This window comes from Echeneis naucrates, chromosome 18 (assembly GCF_900963305.1).
Source record: "Echeneis naucrates chromosome 18, fEcheNa1.1, whole genome shotgun sequence".
Taxonomy (NCBI): Eukaryota; Metazoa; Chordata; class Actinopteri; order Carangiformes; family Echeneidae; genus Echeneis; species Echeneis naucrates.
This window is the reverse complement of record NC_042528.1, coordinates 6,365,022-6,379,794: the sequence shown is the minus strand read 5'-3', so window position 1 is coordinate 6,379,794 and position 14,773 is coordinate 6,365,022. Positions and strand designations below refer to the sequence as shown.

At 39.2% G+C, this 14,773-nt stretch overlaps 1 protein-coding gene across 1 annotated transcript in view; it reads left to right on the top strand.

Moving 5' to 3' along the window:
• Nucleotides 1–11,106, top strand: part of LOC115059288 (ATP-binding cassette sub-family A member 1) — a 125,975-nt gene extending 114,869 nt beyond the window's left edge. Inside the window, exons 48-49 of the mRNA XM_029526947.1 lie at nt 4,350–4,593; nt 9,642–11,106. Coding sequence (XP_029382807.1) covers nt 4,350–4,593; nt 9,642–9,773 — 376 coding nt within the window. The 3' untranslated portion in view covers nt 9,774–11,106. The remainder of the gene's footprint in view (nt 1–4,349; nt 4,594–9,641) is intronic.
• The last annotated feature ends 3,667 nt before the right edge of the window (nt 11,107–14,773 follow it).

Sequence of the window (14,773 nt, the reverse complement as noted above, 5' to 3'; positions counted from 1 at the left end):
CAGGAGTACAATCTTATTTTTCACTTATTCAGTTACTTTCACCAGATATACTCTCACTTCTAAACTTACCTGTTATAATATATTGAAACATTTCTGAACACCTTGTCACATTTTAAAACTTGCCTTTACTGATTCAACAAAGATCGCCTGCCACATCCATCCCTGCATCCACCTGTCTATTCATCCATCCTTCACTGTGAGGTGAGCTTCTGACTGGAGCTCTGGTACTGCCTTTCCACACAAAAGTTTTTTTGGGGTGACTACCTGCCTGATCAAAGCACTAAACCACCCGAGTCACACTGTGACCTCTTGCCCCACGTCCGCCCTCCCCCCTGCAGACACAAATACAAGGTTTGGCAGTGGTTAGGATGACCTTTCTAGTCTCCCTCAGATGAAGGAAGGCAGCGGAATTATTTTCTGCCTGTCATGCCCTTATCTGTGTCTGGCTGTTGTTTGTTTTAAATTACATGGAAGAACGACTTTCCAGCGGACATGGGTGGAGGAGAGGGTTGAGGTGGAATAATGAAAATGAAGGAGGGCGAGCTGCAGCGTAGACATGACAGTGGCTCATCCGCGCTGTGCTGAGCTGCTGCATCATATTTCTAATGTAAAATATTATGAAAGGATCGGTTTTGACAATGTGGTGCAGCCTTGACTTTAAATGTAATCCACTCATTATTTTCTTTAAGGCTGTATTCAACCTCAAATTGGAAAGATTGTGCTTTTATTTTATAAATCATCAGTTACTAAAATCCATTGTTTCCAGTATGCAGTGTCATTGTTATGACCACACAATGTCGTGCACTATTTCAAAACCCAAGCCTACCTCTCCCTACACAGGCAGAGTTTATTTTAGGAGAGCCAAGACAGACAGTGAATCAAAGATTAAAGAACTTGTTTTGTTGTGAATGCAGAGGCAGAATAGAAATGATGAATATGAAAGAAAGATATTTTTCCCAAAGTGTTGCGGGAAGTCCCCGTGTGGCTGCACAAAGAAAGGAAATAAAAAGAAGGTAGGGAAGATGAGAAAATGAGGGGAAGCTAATTGATAAACCCTTTTACTGTCACTGACAAGCAGCATTTCATTTCCCACATATACTTCAATCCCTTTTGCCAAACCCTTTTGCCACAGAGCTTCCTGCCCTTATTGGATTTTGCAATAATGTTTTTGCATCTTGGCTAAGCTTGGCAGTCCAGAGACAAAGCACATTTCTTGAGCTGCGGGCTGTAATAAACACAAGTGGATCCTGGTCATACTCCTGATTGGATGATGAATTAAGCCTGATGTGTCGGGATGTCTGAGATGTTGTGGCGGTGGTGGTGTCTGATTTCAGCCTGTGGAGTGTGCTGCATCGTGTAAAAATCATCCAAAATCATGCAGCTTCACACAATGGGACAAGTGCTCAGGTTATATTTCAATTAAAATGTGAGCTTTACTCATGCATGGTGTGCCATGTTCAGGGTGTACTACATTGTGTCATTATATTATATATGAACAGCTAATACATGGAAGGTGGTTTTATGTGTTTAGGTGACATACAGTACTATAAAGGTTATTTTTTCTTATTCATCCATAGCCCGGCTCAGGGGGGGTTGGTCCCCCAAAACGCTTTGCCAATCCATATGAGCCAGGTTTCCTCACTGTTCATTTTTGAAAAACCCACTTCTCACCCACCCTAAGATGTAGATTTTATAGTGATTGAATATAATATTCCCAATTTTTATTTTTCCATTTTGTGTTTTCCTTTTATTTCCCCATGTATTTGTTTTAAATATTTCTTAGCGCTTGGGTCAGCAACTGCTATCCTATTTGCGCCAAATAAAGATACTATGATGAGACTTACAAAGCTGGCACCTTTGAGCATCTGAAGCAGAACTGTACTTTCTCTGTGACTGGCCACCAGTAATCCACAAATATCTGAACTGTTTAGCATCTAGAGCAGCCGCGATACATTTTCTCCACCTTATGAGGAGCCAACCAAACATACAGTGTCCTCTTTTATAACTTCCCATCTAATTGTAGTTATTTTATGACCAATTAAATGGAAAAATATGTGTAATAATCTTATGGTGATGGAATATAGTTACGCAAATATTACACTTAGAAGTTTGGATACCGATTGATGTGAACAAATGATAGTAATCTGTTTTGAGGTATCATAATTAAATACCTAAGTTATTGGTTAGACCATGTTATTTTGATGATTGTCCTGACTTTTAGTTGATCATGCTGTAAGTGCTCTGGATGGCTAGAACAGACCAGTGTTTCATTACAGGGGAGAGCAGCACTCAGGTCGGTGTGGAGTATATTTTGAAGCAGTTGAAGGGCTGTCCACTGGGCAGTTGCTTAATGAAGCGCTGACATGCCGATACTTGCTGTGATATGTGCTACATAATATTCCACAGAGTTTCATGGGGACTGCTTTTGATCACCTTCAGCATACAGCCCCTGAGAAGATCACAGCGCAGGCATGGTCCTCAGATTCTCTGTAGATGCTGTAGGCAGGATGTGAAGGGATGCTATGTCACTAGATCGACTGCATAGGAGTCATCGTCCAATCCTTTCTTCAATTTGTGGATCATTTTGAGATGCCCTTATTTTCCCATAACACTGAGGTCAATTTAAATGTGCAATTTTTTATGTTGCTTTCTGTGATTTGAATGTTAAGTTGACTGTGGTGTCAGTCCACAATGCTACCACCACATTATAGGAGGACTTTCTCATGTCCTCCCTTCAGTCATTTGGCAGAGCTAGTTCTGGATTTCATGGAAGGAGAGAGGGGTCATTAGTTCTGGCTATGCTGGTTTGTTGCAGGTTGTCATCTCCTGTCGATGCACATTAGTCTATTAGTGCATAATGTAGTTCTGATGTCTTACCAAAATGCAAGAAAATAACACTCTTATGCATTCTTTATGGAGATGAGTACTAAATAAGCACTGCCATATACAATCTGTGTCTCTTCATCTTGGAGCAGTCATGTTTTCACTAAAGGGACTCTGCTTCCCATGGGGTTCATTCATTGTGCTTCTCAACGGCAGCAGAGAGCTTCACTTTCCCTCTTGCTCCCTTTGGGATCGTGTGGGCCTGCAGTTTATTCACCATATCTCTAATTGCCACTAAGGGAGCCAGTGACTCTTGTTGCATGTAGCTGTGTACTAGCCCACAATGGACATTTCAATGAGTAAATCCAACATTAGGGAATTAATTAGGTAGAAAACAATGGGTCATAAGAGTGCTAACGACAGAATAACAAGCTACAGTCTTATTTGGTGCTCACCAGACGTAGCGTACAACTGGGAAGATGCAGAATGCTAATTAGCTTTGGAGCTTAGCTATGGCCCATTTTCCTCTGCAACAATATTTTATGTTCAGGATATTGTTCCTAATGTGAAGTTTTACCAGCAGTGAAGTGACACATTTTCAAATCAATGATCGAACACAAAATTACGGTGTTGTGCCTACATTTTTTGACAGATTTTGTAATTGTTATGATAAATTCATTCTAAATTATTGAACACCATTTCTTAGGAGTGGAGCATGTTGTAATCACACTGACATATCACCTAATCATTAACTACCTTCATCACTAACATTGGCTATCAACACATCAATAAGACACGCAGGCAATGTTAACATCCCTTTGAGTCAACTTTCTCCCAACTCACCAAATTTAAAACTGATATTCACCCCTCTTTTTGGTGTAGTGAGCTCCACCAATTTCTGTCAACTCTGGATTTATGTGCAACCCAACTGCCTACCGCTGCTTGAAGCTTTATAATGACAGTGGTGAGACTTGCCTGTAAGAGTCAAACCAACCCTTCTGAAAGACGCTGAAACGCTCTTTCGAGATGAGGGGATCAGCTGAAACGCAGCTCTCATTCCTTTCCACATTTACATTTGAACCATTACATATAAAATTATACATCTGTACATAGATTTCTATAGGCTATCAGCCGCTATAGCAGAGCAGTAATACCTACTAAGTCACAAAGGTGTGTGATGCTTATATACTCTCGTCAATTCAAATCTTTTTTTCTTGAATCCAAATTAACACTCTTAACTGCAAAGTTGGAAGCCTTTATTCATCAGATTTGAACTTTCTTGTACTTGTACTCATCAGTACCTCCAGATCACCACCTCAGGGAATCTTGAGGTGGCCGGGGAAATATGAGAGAAATAATAGTCGTCTCTTTTGCCTCCTTTCTCTTCTCTTATTTTCCAGCAGACACCAAAATTACCCATCACACCAGACAATGAATGCAGGGGGAAAGTTCATTACTTAGAGACCAGCCGTGAGCATTCTGGTTTTCATTTTCACTGAATGCCTTTTTGACAACTCTCATTCTAGGTTTGGCGACGGCTACACGGTGATTGTAAGGGTTGCCGGCTCTCCTCCTGCCTTGAAGCCAGTGGAGGACTTTGTCCAGAAGACCTTCACAGGCAGTGTTTTGAAGGAGAAACATCACAACACACTTCATTATCAGCTGCCGTCCACACAGGGAGCGTTGTCCACCATCTTCAGGGAGTTCACCATCCATCAGCAGGGACTTGGTTTGGAGGATTACTCTGTGTCGCAGACTACTCTAGATCAGGTAAGGCCAAAAGTTTAGATATGTTGTTGTTTTTGTTGTTTTTTTTTTTTACTTTTTAAACTAGACAAAGAAACATTCATATTAAATATGGGTTGATGATTCGTTGTTATCGCTATGGGAAGCTATTTATTCTAGTAACTTGATTTTCATATCAACTTTAAGAAATTGTAGAGATATATTTTTAAAAAAACATTCCACAGGGTTGATTCTTCTGTGATTCATGTACATGCTTCACTCAGCTGTGGTTATGTAGTGGGAATAGACACCTCCTAACAAGCAATTACACACAGCCTATATATGTGAATTGTGGAAACGTGATTATTTCCGAAGGTTTGTTCAAGGCACAGATGCAGTGATGACACATTTGTCTTCATTTGAATGTATTTATATCCCTCTGAGTCCAGTTAGAAAAGTTATTTATTCTGTACTTTGATAAAGAAGTGTAGCTCAGCATGAAAATTGGGTCATTCCATCGTTTTCTGATTATGCTTGAGAGTGAAATGAGAGCTGATCCAAAACTGAAGAAAGAGGCGAGAAAAGGCACAATTTGACTCAAAATTAGTCTTCCAACATGGACAAAGTTTCTGGGGGGTATTTTCTGTTGTCCAACTGTAATTCTGTAGAGTGACAGGTCACTTTAACAGATCATCAGGCCATTCATCAATGCATTCAGCATTTTAAGTTCCATTCATTAATGCAGGGCTGCTCAGTCCGGGATAAGATAGAGAGATCTATCACTGCCTGCACATTGTCGGGCCCTATTTCAACTCTCAGACTGACCAAGAACTGCTGTGAGGTATGTGTAGCCAAAAAGAGTTCAGCCAACACATCCCATTATTGATCAAGACTGAAAAGTTTATATATATATATATATATATATATGTACAAAGCTCCCAGACAGTGCCCTTATATTTTTTTGAACCCAAGTATGTTAGCCAGCCCCAATTGGTGAGATAAAAGTCCAGCATGTTATGGCCTGGCTTCATTTTTAATTTATTTTTTAAATGACTGCAGAGATCTGATGAAACCAGGTGCTCCAGGGAGTTTGAGTGTGTCTAGTCTTGCAAGCCTACTATTAGCTCTGATGACCAGGTGGGAGGTGAGGATGACCCTGGCAGGGTCCCAAAAAGTCATCAATCCAGTCTGGCATAGGAGGAGAAAGAGCTGTCTGTTGGAGAAATGAAATTCAAACAGATATGTGTGTGAGTGACCAAATGATTGTGCATTCATTTGTTCTTTCACACTATTGAAACTATGTGACGTAAAGAACACCACAGAGATGTTAGGCATGTCATTATCGTCGTAATCCCTTGTGGATAACCTCTAATTAGAATTTTTTTTTTCTCAGCATTATTTAAGTAAAATATGCCCTTTAGGGGAGCTCAGCCTTTCACTATGACGAGAGGATTTAGTGAAAGGCTAAATACTTTGACCTGGTTTAGACCGAGGATTTCTAGCAGAACCCTGTTTATGCTTCACAGATGATTTGCGTTCAGCCATTTACCCCTAACCTTGTGTAATGTCTGTTTTCTTTTTCATCAGCTTGCTCTGCATCTGCACTCGTCAATATTTACCAGATCTAAGTTAGTAAATAAATCATACCTGACCAGGAGATTAGAGTATTAACACACAGAGGGGAGGACTGGAGAACCTGTGGAGACCTAAACGGTCACCCATCAGCTGAAGATTTATAGAGAAGAGCCCTGACCTATAGTATAACAACAGGCTTGCACTACAATTAATATTGATCCACACAGCCTGAGGCTCAGGCATTAACGCTGATGGCCGAGACAGTGCAGGACAGAAGCAGCATTTGAGCGGAAAATGTGACTTTCTAAACTTTGTGTGGTAGGAATGTGAAGCATTCGCTGCTTGGTTGTGGACAATCGTTCGCTTTGTCACAGCTGCACAAGTGGAGCATAACCAACACTTTTCTTCAATTACATCAGCATTATCGCAGTCATTTCAGGCCTGCGGAGTGATTTCATATGTTAAACTCTTCCTGTGTGTTCCCATTTTAGAATACTTGGCAAGAGCTGTCTTTGACTGATTCCCTTCCATTATATAAGTGATTTACCCCGAATCCTTTTCCCAATTACAGTCAGTTACAACCATGTAAAGGGTAACCTGACTAAACAGACAAAAACTGGAAGAACTCCTGTGCACATCTTGCTTCGTACTCGTGTTGACCTGACGAATGATCCTGAATTAACATTGTCTAGCAGGAAGCCATTCATCACTTTAATTTTTTTGTTTTTGTCGGATGTGAAGAAATAAGCATAAAAACCTCAGATTCGTTTTCCTGAATGAGGTATCTGACAGATATTCTACTTAAATTCTTCAGCAGTTCATTATTTCATATAACTTTTTCAATAGATCTCAAACTTCAGGTTTTTGTTTAGTTTTTTTACACAAAATAATTGATCAGTCAGGATAGACATCAGTTAACCCTTAAATGTCCTCACTAAGAAAAAAGCTTTGGAAATGTTTTTTTTTTTTTTTTTTTTTTTTTTTTTTCATTTTTTAGGCCTCTACCAAACGATTGAGCAGGACATTAAAGGGTTAAAGTCACAGGGGGCATCTATTGCAGGAAAGAAAAACTCAGCAGACAGACATTAGAGAGACAGATATTCTTTTAGAACTAAAACAGCTCAAAGGAGCACAAATAATTAGGCTCACAGTCACCAGGAACATAAATATTTAAAATATTTTTTATTTTTACAAATAAGGTTCAAATAAGGTTCAAGGGCATGAACTCAAGTCTATTCATGGGTCCTTTAATGTGAATATTGAGAATGGCTGTTGCAATCTCACGTCCTTCAATTCTATTTTAAATGCATTTATTTAAGTTCAGTTGTTTTATTGTCAGACTAAGTGCAACAACTCCTTTCAAAGTTAATTGGGTGATTGAACGTCATTCACCTCCTCTTTTCTAGCTCATTGGGCATCAAATAAACACTCAAATGCATCCTCTGTAATGTCATTAATGTCTGTATCCATCTGTCATTAAGACAATGCCACTCAGTAGCATTAGCGCATGACTTTCAGTTCACGAATGGGTGGTTGGCTAAATACAGAAATTATGAGGTGGATCACACGGATCAATTTACCATGGTCGTCTCTTTGAACCGCACCACTGAAGTCATTTTAGAAAGGTACGATACAAACATTGCTTATAAATTCTTTTGCAAATCTCTACAGCCTTGACTATGAATATGAAGTGCTGTGCATGTCTCAGCACATCAAGCCCATATCAGCCAGAGGCAGGGTCACAGGCCGGGGGGGGGGTGGGCAGAGGGTGTGTTTGTTGCTACTGTCATTCTTATCCTCTTACTCATCCTCCCCAGATAAGATGCCTTGTGACCTTGATACACACAGCTGATGGTCTGACATCATACAAACAGAAGCCTCCTTCAGCCTCAGGCATTTCTTTGCTTTACACGTGTCGATGTCCAATTTCAATCAAATTAACCAACACTGTTGACTATAGTTTAATGTGTTTTGGAACAGGCTCTACGTTAGTGTGGAGTTAGTTCTATGTTCTTGGGGAATAAAGCTGAGACCCATGCGTTCCACGATGTACTGTAAAAATGAAATTGGAAATATGGTATGGTATGGATATGGTACCTTGGGAAATAGTTTTGTGCTATTCGATGAGATGATCAATGCTACTCTCGTGTGTGTGCGTCATACTGGAAAAAGGGGAGCAGGAATGGCTTCATTATTGAGGTCAGAATTTGAATGTTTACGTGATGGAACTACCTCTTGATGACAACAGAACGTGGTTGCTGGTTGTCAGGTAATTCCAGGAGAAGGGAAAGTCATTGCTCCTATCTTTTCTTCACGAGAAGCGCCTGTAAATCCACATCATCATTTTTGTGAGCATGATAACAAAGAGAAAAAAAAAATTGAGATAAAACTCATTAAATAGCACCCTGTCATGGTGTAGAAACTCTGGCTATATTTCTCATGCTAATCTAAGCCATTCACCTTTTTGTTCTACCTCTATACTTAACAAACACAGAAGTAGAATAAAGGTTTTCATGTATCTCAACCAGAATGCAAATTAGCAATCTATATTTTTTTTTTCAAAGGTTTTAAGGTATATGTGAATAAATATAACGTCTGTCCATATTTTCACTTAAAAAGATGTCACCCTGTATTAACAAAGTAAATACAACACAAAACCAACAAACTATTTAATTAACATTACATTTTAAGGCTAGATTATGTGGAGTAATTAAAAAGTGGGCCTTCAAATGAAGACAGAATTGATCTTTATTACTCTGTCTTTATTATCTGACTGTGTCATAAAGGAAACCCTGAAAACACAATTTCTGTTATGCATTTATTCTTTGTCCAATTTAATTTGAAGCTGAGTTTCTTGCAATGAGGCTCTAATTCATATGGAGTATGAATAGTCTCACAGAAATGGATGGGTGTTTTTATTTTATTTTATTTTTTTTCTTAAATATTATTATTCCCTTTTTTCACTGAGATTTTTAAATGCAATCTAGTAATTCACATATCCTTTTACATTAACACAGCCAACGGGACAAAAAAAAACTTTTAATGAAAAAGCAAACCTCTTATCATTTTATATGAGGCTCTTTGTTGCTTTTGTCTGCAGAGTAAAAGTGTTTGTGTAGCTCTGCCAGACTTAATAGTAAGAGAGCAAAAAGCCTGGACTATGATGGTGTTTACGGTGCAATGAAATACACACAGCTTTTTATGAACGCAATAGGATTGATTTCTTCTGACATTAAATGGGAATCACAGAGAGAAGAATGATTGTTTTATTCTCTTTCTCAGCTGGTCAAGGATTTCAAGCTGACATTCACTGTGTGAGCCTCGTCCCTCACTTGATGCTTCATAGCCCTTGTCTGGAAAATCATTAACATGCACCCTGTGTTGTTTGTACCACCATGTTTGTTTGTGTTATAAGTAGGATAGCAGAAATGAGATTGGTGAAGAGCACTGCATGTATTTTAGAGCAGCTTTTTATGTTGCTTTTACCTTTAAGTGCTCTTCTTAATCCATTTTCCCAGGTTTTTGTGAATTTTGCGAGGGACCAGCATGGAGAAGAAGTTTGCCAGGTTTTCGACAACCAAGCGTACACCTCTGATGAGCTGCCACTGCAATCTGTCAAGACCGTCAACGATGGTGTAGCACCCACATGAGAGGAAAACATGTCGCAGTACTGTCAGGTAGCAACATTCCCTGAGCAAACTTGAATGAATGTGATTTTCAGTTGCACTGATTCGTTAAACCTGCAGCACTGATCGTACCCAGTGGAGACGCCATTAAATGAATAGGCTAGGGGTCAAAAAGTGTCTGCAATCAGCCTGGTTAATTTTGTGTTTGTACTGCTGATCTTAATTACCTCAGGAGTATGTGAGGACCCCGTCGTTTTGTGAACACATTGCACAGCACCTATCGTACCTCTGCACTGGCAAATCAATTTGTTGTATTTTTTCCTGTTATTTACTTTGGCTTTGGATTCTCATGATGATATGTCAAAACTGTTTATCTAGATAAAAGAGAAACCCCGAGCCTTCTGTGTTTTGGTAGCCAATGTTGCCATCGACGTGTGGTTTCTGTTATTGACCTGATCAGATCAGATCAGATATGCAAAATTGTCAGATATCTTGTGTTCATATTTAATGAATCACTAAATCTCAACAAGCAAGGTTTCATCTTCACATGCTGATGTCCTGATAAGCAATCCAGCGGCTGCCGCTGCGAAGAAATGATCAACAACACTGTGTGGGTTTTGAATTTCTGAATGAGCTTCCAGTCAGCAGGAGGATTGTGTTTTAATGAATGGCACTGAGGTTGCAACAGTGACGCAGAGCATTCAGTTAACTTTAACCAGCTGTCACACATTAGTTCTACAAGAAAGGCAGCACGTTCCATGTGTGCGGCCATACACAGCTTCCGGGCAACGGATATTCAGAGCCTCGCTGATTGCTGCTTTGGAAACGGTAATCGTGAATGTGGAAAGATGAAACTTTTCCTGAGTTACTCATGAAAGTATATTTATATTATGAGATTTTAACTGCATTGGCTCGATAATCGATAATGTTTTGTCACAGTGTGCCTTCTACACATCTGCCAGTAGTAAAATTGAAACCCCAATAGACAGTCAGTGCTGCTTCCATATAGCAACATGCTATACTTGCCTTTCTTCTTCTTCTTCTTCTTTTTTTAAATTACAGTTCTAAAAATTATCTGGAAAAAGAAAACTTGCATTTGTAAAATTGTCTCGATCAGCCGTTGTACACAAATATCACTCAGTAATGTTTTATGTGAAATGTTTCAGGAATATTTTACATTCAAATGTAAGACTTCTAACTATATGTAGATTGTTTAATAATGAGGAAATGGAAGCTTCTTATTCTAACTTCTATTTTGTTGTGCAGCTTGTAATACTTGGCACTTCACTTAAGAAGGGTTTTGCTTTGCTTGTGAAGCGTGACAGTTTCTATGCTATGCCAAGTCTTCACATTATTCTCATGTACATTGAGAAGAATATTTGATTTTATTTGTACTGAACGTTACTTCATGCCAAGGCAAATAATTAAACACTTGCACAAATGACAGTGTCACTCTGCGGTTATTGTTTGTACATTGTTGTTTGTCTTAGTCCATGCTGGTTTATTGTCTTTCCCTTTCTTTCACTCCTTCATGTCTGTATTTAAGTGTTCAGTTGCAGGCTCACATACATTCAACCTGTTTACTTGGAACGTGGGATGCCAGACTTCAGACAGCATGGGTGAGGCTTTTTATTTCACATTTAGCTGAGTGGCTCCTTCTCGAAGGGGATGAGACATTCCGTCTGCCAGATGCTTGAGAATGAATTCATTTTCTTGTCCAACTATCATGCTGACACTTTGAGTGTGTGGGCTTTCTATTTATTTATTTATTTGCCCTCTCCTTTTTTCCTTTGCAAATACAAAGCTAGGAAGCCAAAGGTTACTCAATAGAATTTTAGCATGACAAAATAAGGAGCACTTGTTTTGGTGGTGACCGTCTTCCCGCTCATTAAGACGACTTACTTCCATGTCCCATTTCGAATAGAGATTTCCTGCTTTTCTTCCTCCAGTGGATTAAACAATCAAACCTCAATGGATCTCTAAGTGTCTGTTCTACTTTTTGGTCTAAATAATAGAGATAAATATGTATGGATTGTTTTGGTTTTCCCTCTTCAGTGAAAATGTATTTGTTTATGCTTATGAGTGGCAGTCGAATGTAGACAGGGAAAGATAAAGTCCTCTGGATTTCTGCACTATTTCGCCTAACTAAATTATTTACTGTGTATTTTCTTTGCCTGTGGGGAATTTACTGCAAACAATACTTTTATCAATCAGGAATAACAGACTTCAGTTAGTTCCCTTTCTTAGATGAAACTATTTGCAGCCTTTTCTGTTTCATATAATTTTGAAGTGAAAAAACTTTTGGTTATTAATTAGTAAATATGATAATATGAGCCACGGGCTCCAGGAACGTGTGATGGAGAAATGTCACTACAAAATATGAAAGATTTCACAGGAAATCTGCCCAAACAGCAAATTATTTAGTTTAAAACATAATCCATTTTGAAAGATAAGAATGAGTTGGTGTTTCATGCCAGGTGGAACGGCGATGGACTGGTGACCTGTCCAGGGTGACGCCGCCCTCGCCCAGTGTGAGCTGGGATTGGCTCCAGCGCCCCGCCACAACCAGAGACGGATAAGCGGCAGAAAATGAATGAATGAAATGCGGGGTGAAGTTTGTCTTTGACTTCAATAGCTTGAGTTAATATTTGGGCTTCCTGCATGTTTCACACCTCTTCTCTTTCTTTCCTCATTAGAAAGCTGACCTCTGGGGTTTGCTGCCGGAGACAATCAGCCAGGCACCGAGGTGATAAAACTTGAGTCTTAAGGTAAGATTACTTGTCACATTCTACCATTATTCCCTCGCACATTTCATCCCAGTGTAATATGTAGGAGGTTTATGAGCAGAGGTTACACTGCAGACAGGGAGAGTTGTGGATGTAGGGCTGAGCAGCAGGCTGTTAATCTGTTTCAACCATTGATTCTCTTCCTGCACTGTTTCTTTAATACAGTATTTATACATACATATAACATGGATGACAAGTTGTCGCCCTTCTACCATGGCGACCACTTCATAATGAAATGCCCACTTTTTGTGATATTAATATTTATGATTTAGAATGAAATGATATCCCCAGGAACACAGAGTAACATATAAAGGGCATTCTCCAATTCAAGGAAGGTAGACTTCTCATCCTTTTCTCTTTAAAAAAAAATGTCTTCTGATTTTGTCAACAAATTATTTAGCCTTTGTTAGGTTTTATATCACATTTTAGCGTGTGAAATCTTTGGTACATACAACGCTTTTTGCCATGACTTGACATTTTGCCAATCTCGTCAAGTACAAGAACACAGTAAAAGACACAGTCACTCGAAATGGGAAGATTACAGGAGTCGGAGGAGATTCAATGATCTGCTCGACAGATGAGCTTTACAGAAAGCACTTGGTACCTTTCAGACTATAATCACCCTCTCTCCTGTGAGTTTGCTGTTCTTGCTTCAGGGTGTCTGATATTGGCTGTCTGGAATCTGTAGTAATGGAACAGTGTCTCTGCGAGTGTTACTGCAGTCAAGCTACTATAGACGCAGATTTTTTTGCCCGTCTGGAGAGGTGTTCGAACTGATCTGCTAATTTTAATGATGCGGCCTTCATGTTGTGCTTCTTATTTTTCTGGCTGTTTACCCAATGGCTTTTCAGCAGGCAGCCTGAACACAACACAATTCAATCCACACTGGACTGAAATGTGGATAATGCAAGAAACTGCATGAACAAATACAGATTAAAAAATAAATTCTGAAAGTGTGTTTTTTCAAACTCACCCTTTAAACCTTGACAATTTTAAGGTCATTTTCATTTAATGGCAGAGGTTTTTATTTGAAAATATTATATAACTTTTTCCAATAACAGTTTCATTTGATGTCATGGCAAACTGGAAGCTTTTAAACCCAAATTGACTCTCCTGCCGAAAGTCCTTGAACTAGTTGCATGTGAAGTCATTCAATAAAAAAAATTAAAGCGCCTCACTTGATAATAGAAAGGCCTTCGCGTAGCCAGCAGTGGGCTCCATAATGCTTCAACAGGCCTCATGCTGTTCCAGAGTAATGTGGGTGTGTTTAAAATGAACCCCTCTGATGTTGTTCTGGAGGCCTTTCGACAGATTACATTACATACTGGAGCTGGCTAATGTAGTGAAACTCTGATTTATCCAGATGGAGAATGTATTCAATATTTAGATTTTCACTACATTAAAATTGAAAACATATGTAATTGGTTTTGCCTGTGGCAGTAACAGTGCTGCCTGAAGCTGCTGTTTACATAAAAGGAAGAAGTTGACATTTGGGAATTGACACCACACATGCCCCAAATGTGAGACAAAGATCGTCCTTTCAAAGCCTTTGTAGTGATGAAAAATCTGTTTTGAAACCTAATTATGGTTTTGAGTTACTTAATTTTCTAACTTAAAGTCTTTGTTTGATGATTTGCTTTGGATTCTCTTTTATTGATGAACTTAGTTGTTGATATTGTCTATCTGCATAAAACAGATTCAACACTTTTCTCTGCTGAAGAGTGGCAGGTGGTGGAATGAGTAAATGATATTTTTGGGTCAAGCCAGGAAACATCATACCTATTAAATCCCTCATTACCTGATTACAGATCAGAAGTCTATTTTTTCTTTCTAACACTGAGTATAGAGCAGATTTCAGAATGCCATCAGAGAATGATGGTCCCTCGGTTACTATAATATGAACGGAAGCATGCACTTCTGTTTCGCATGTAGCTCAGTGTGAACAAGTGGAAGCATTGCATGTGTGCAGACAGTAATTTAGGTCAGCAGCTTCTTTAGAACCAAAGAAATATGACGTGCCGCTTTGACTTTGGCCAATGTGCATTTTCTTCCTCTCTGCTGTTACTCGTTATTGCACGTCTCGTGGAGCAGACCCCAAAGTGTGACCCCCACTCATGTGAAATATCCCCTTTCTCTTGAGGAAAAGCTGCTGCTCTTCTCCTCCACTTAATTGCCTTTGTTGACATTTTTATGCACGCACGTCACGTTAAACCTTCCATCTCCTCCGCCAGTTTGATT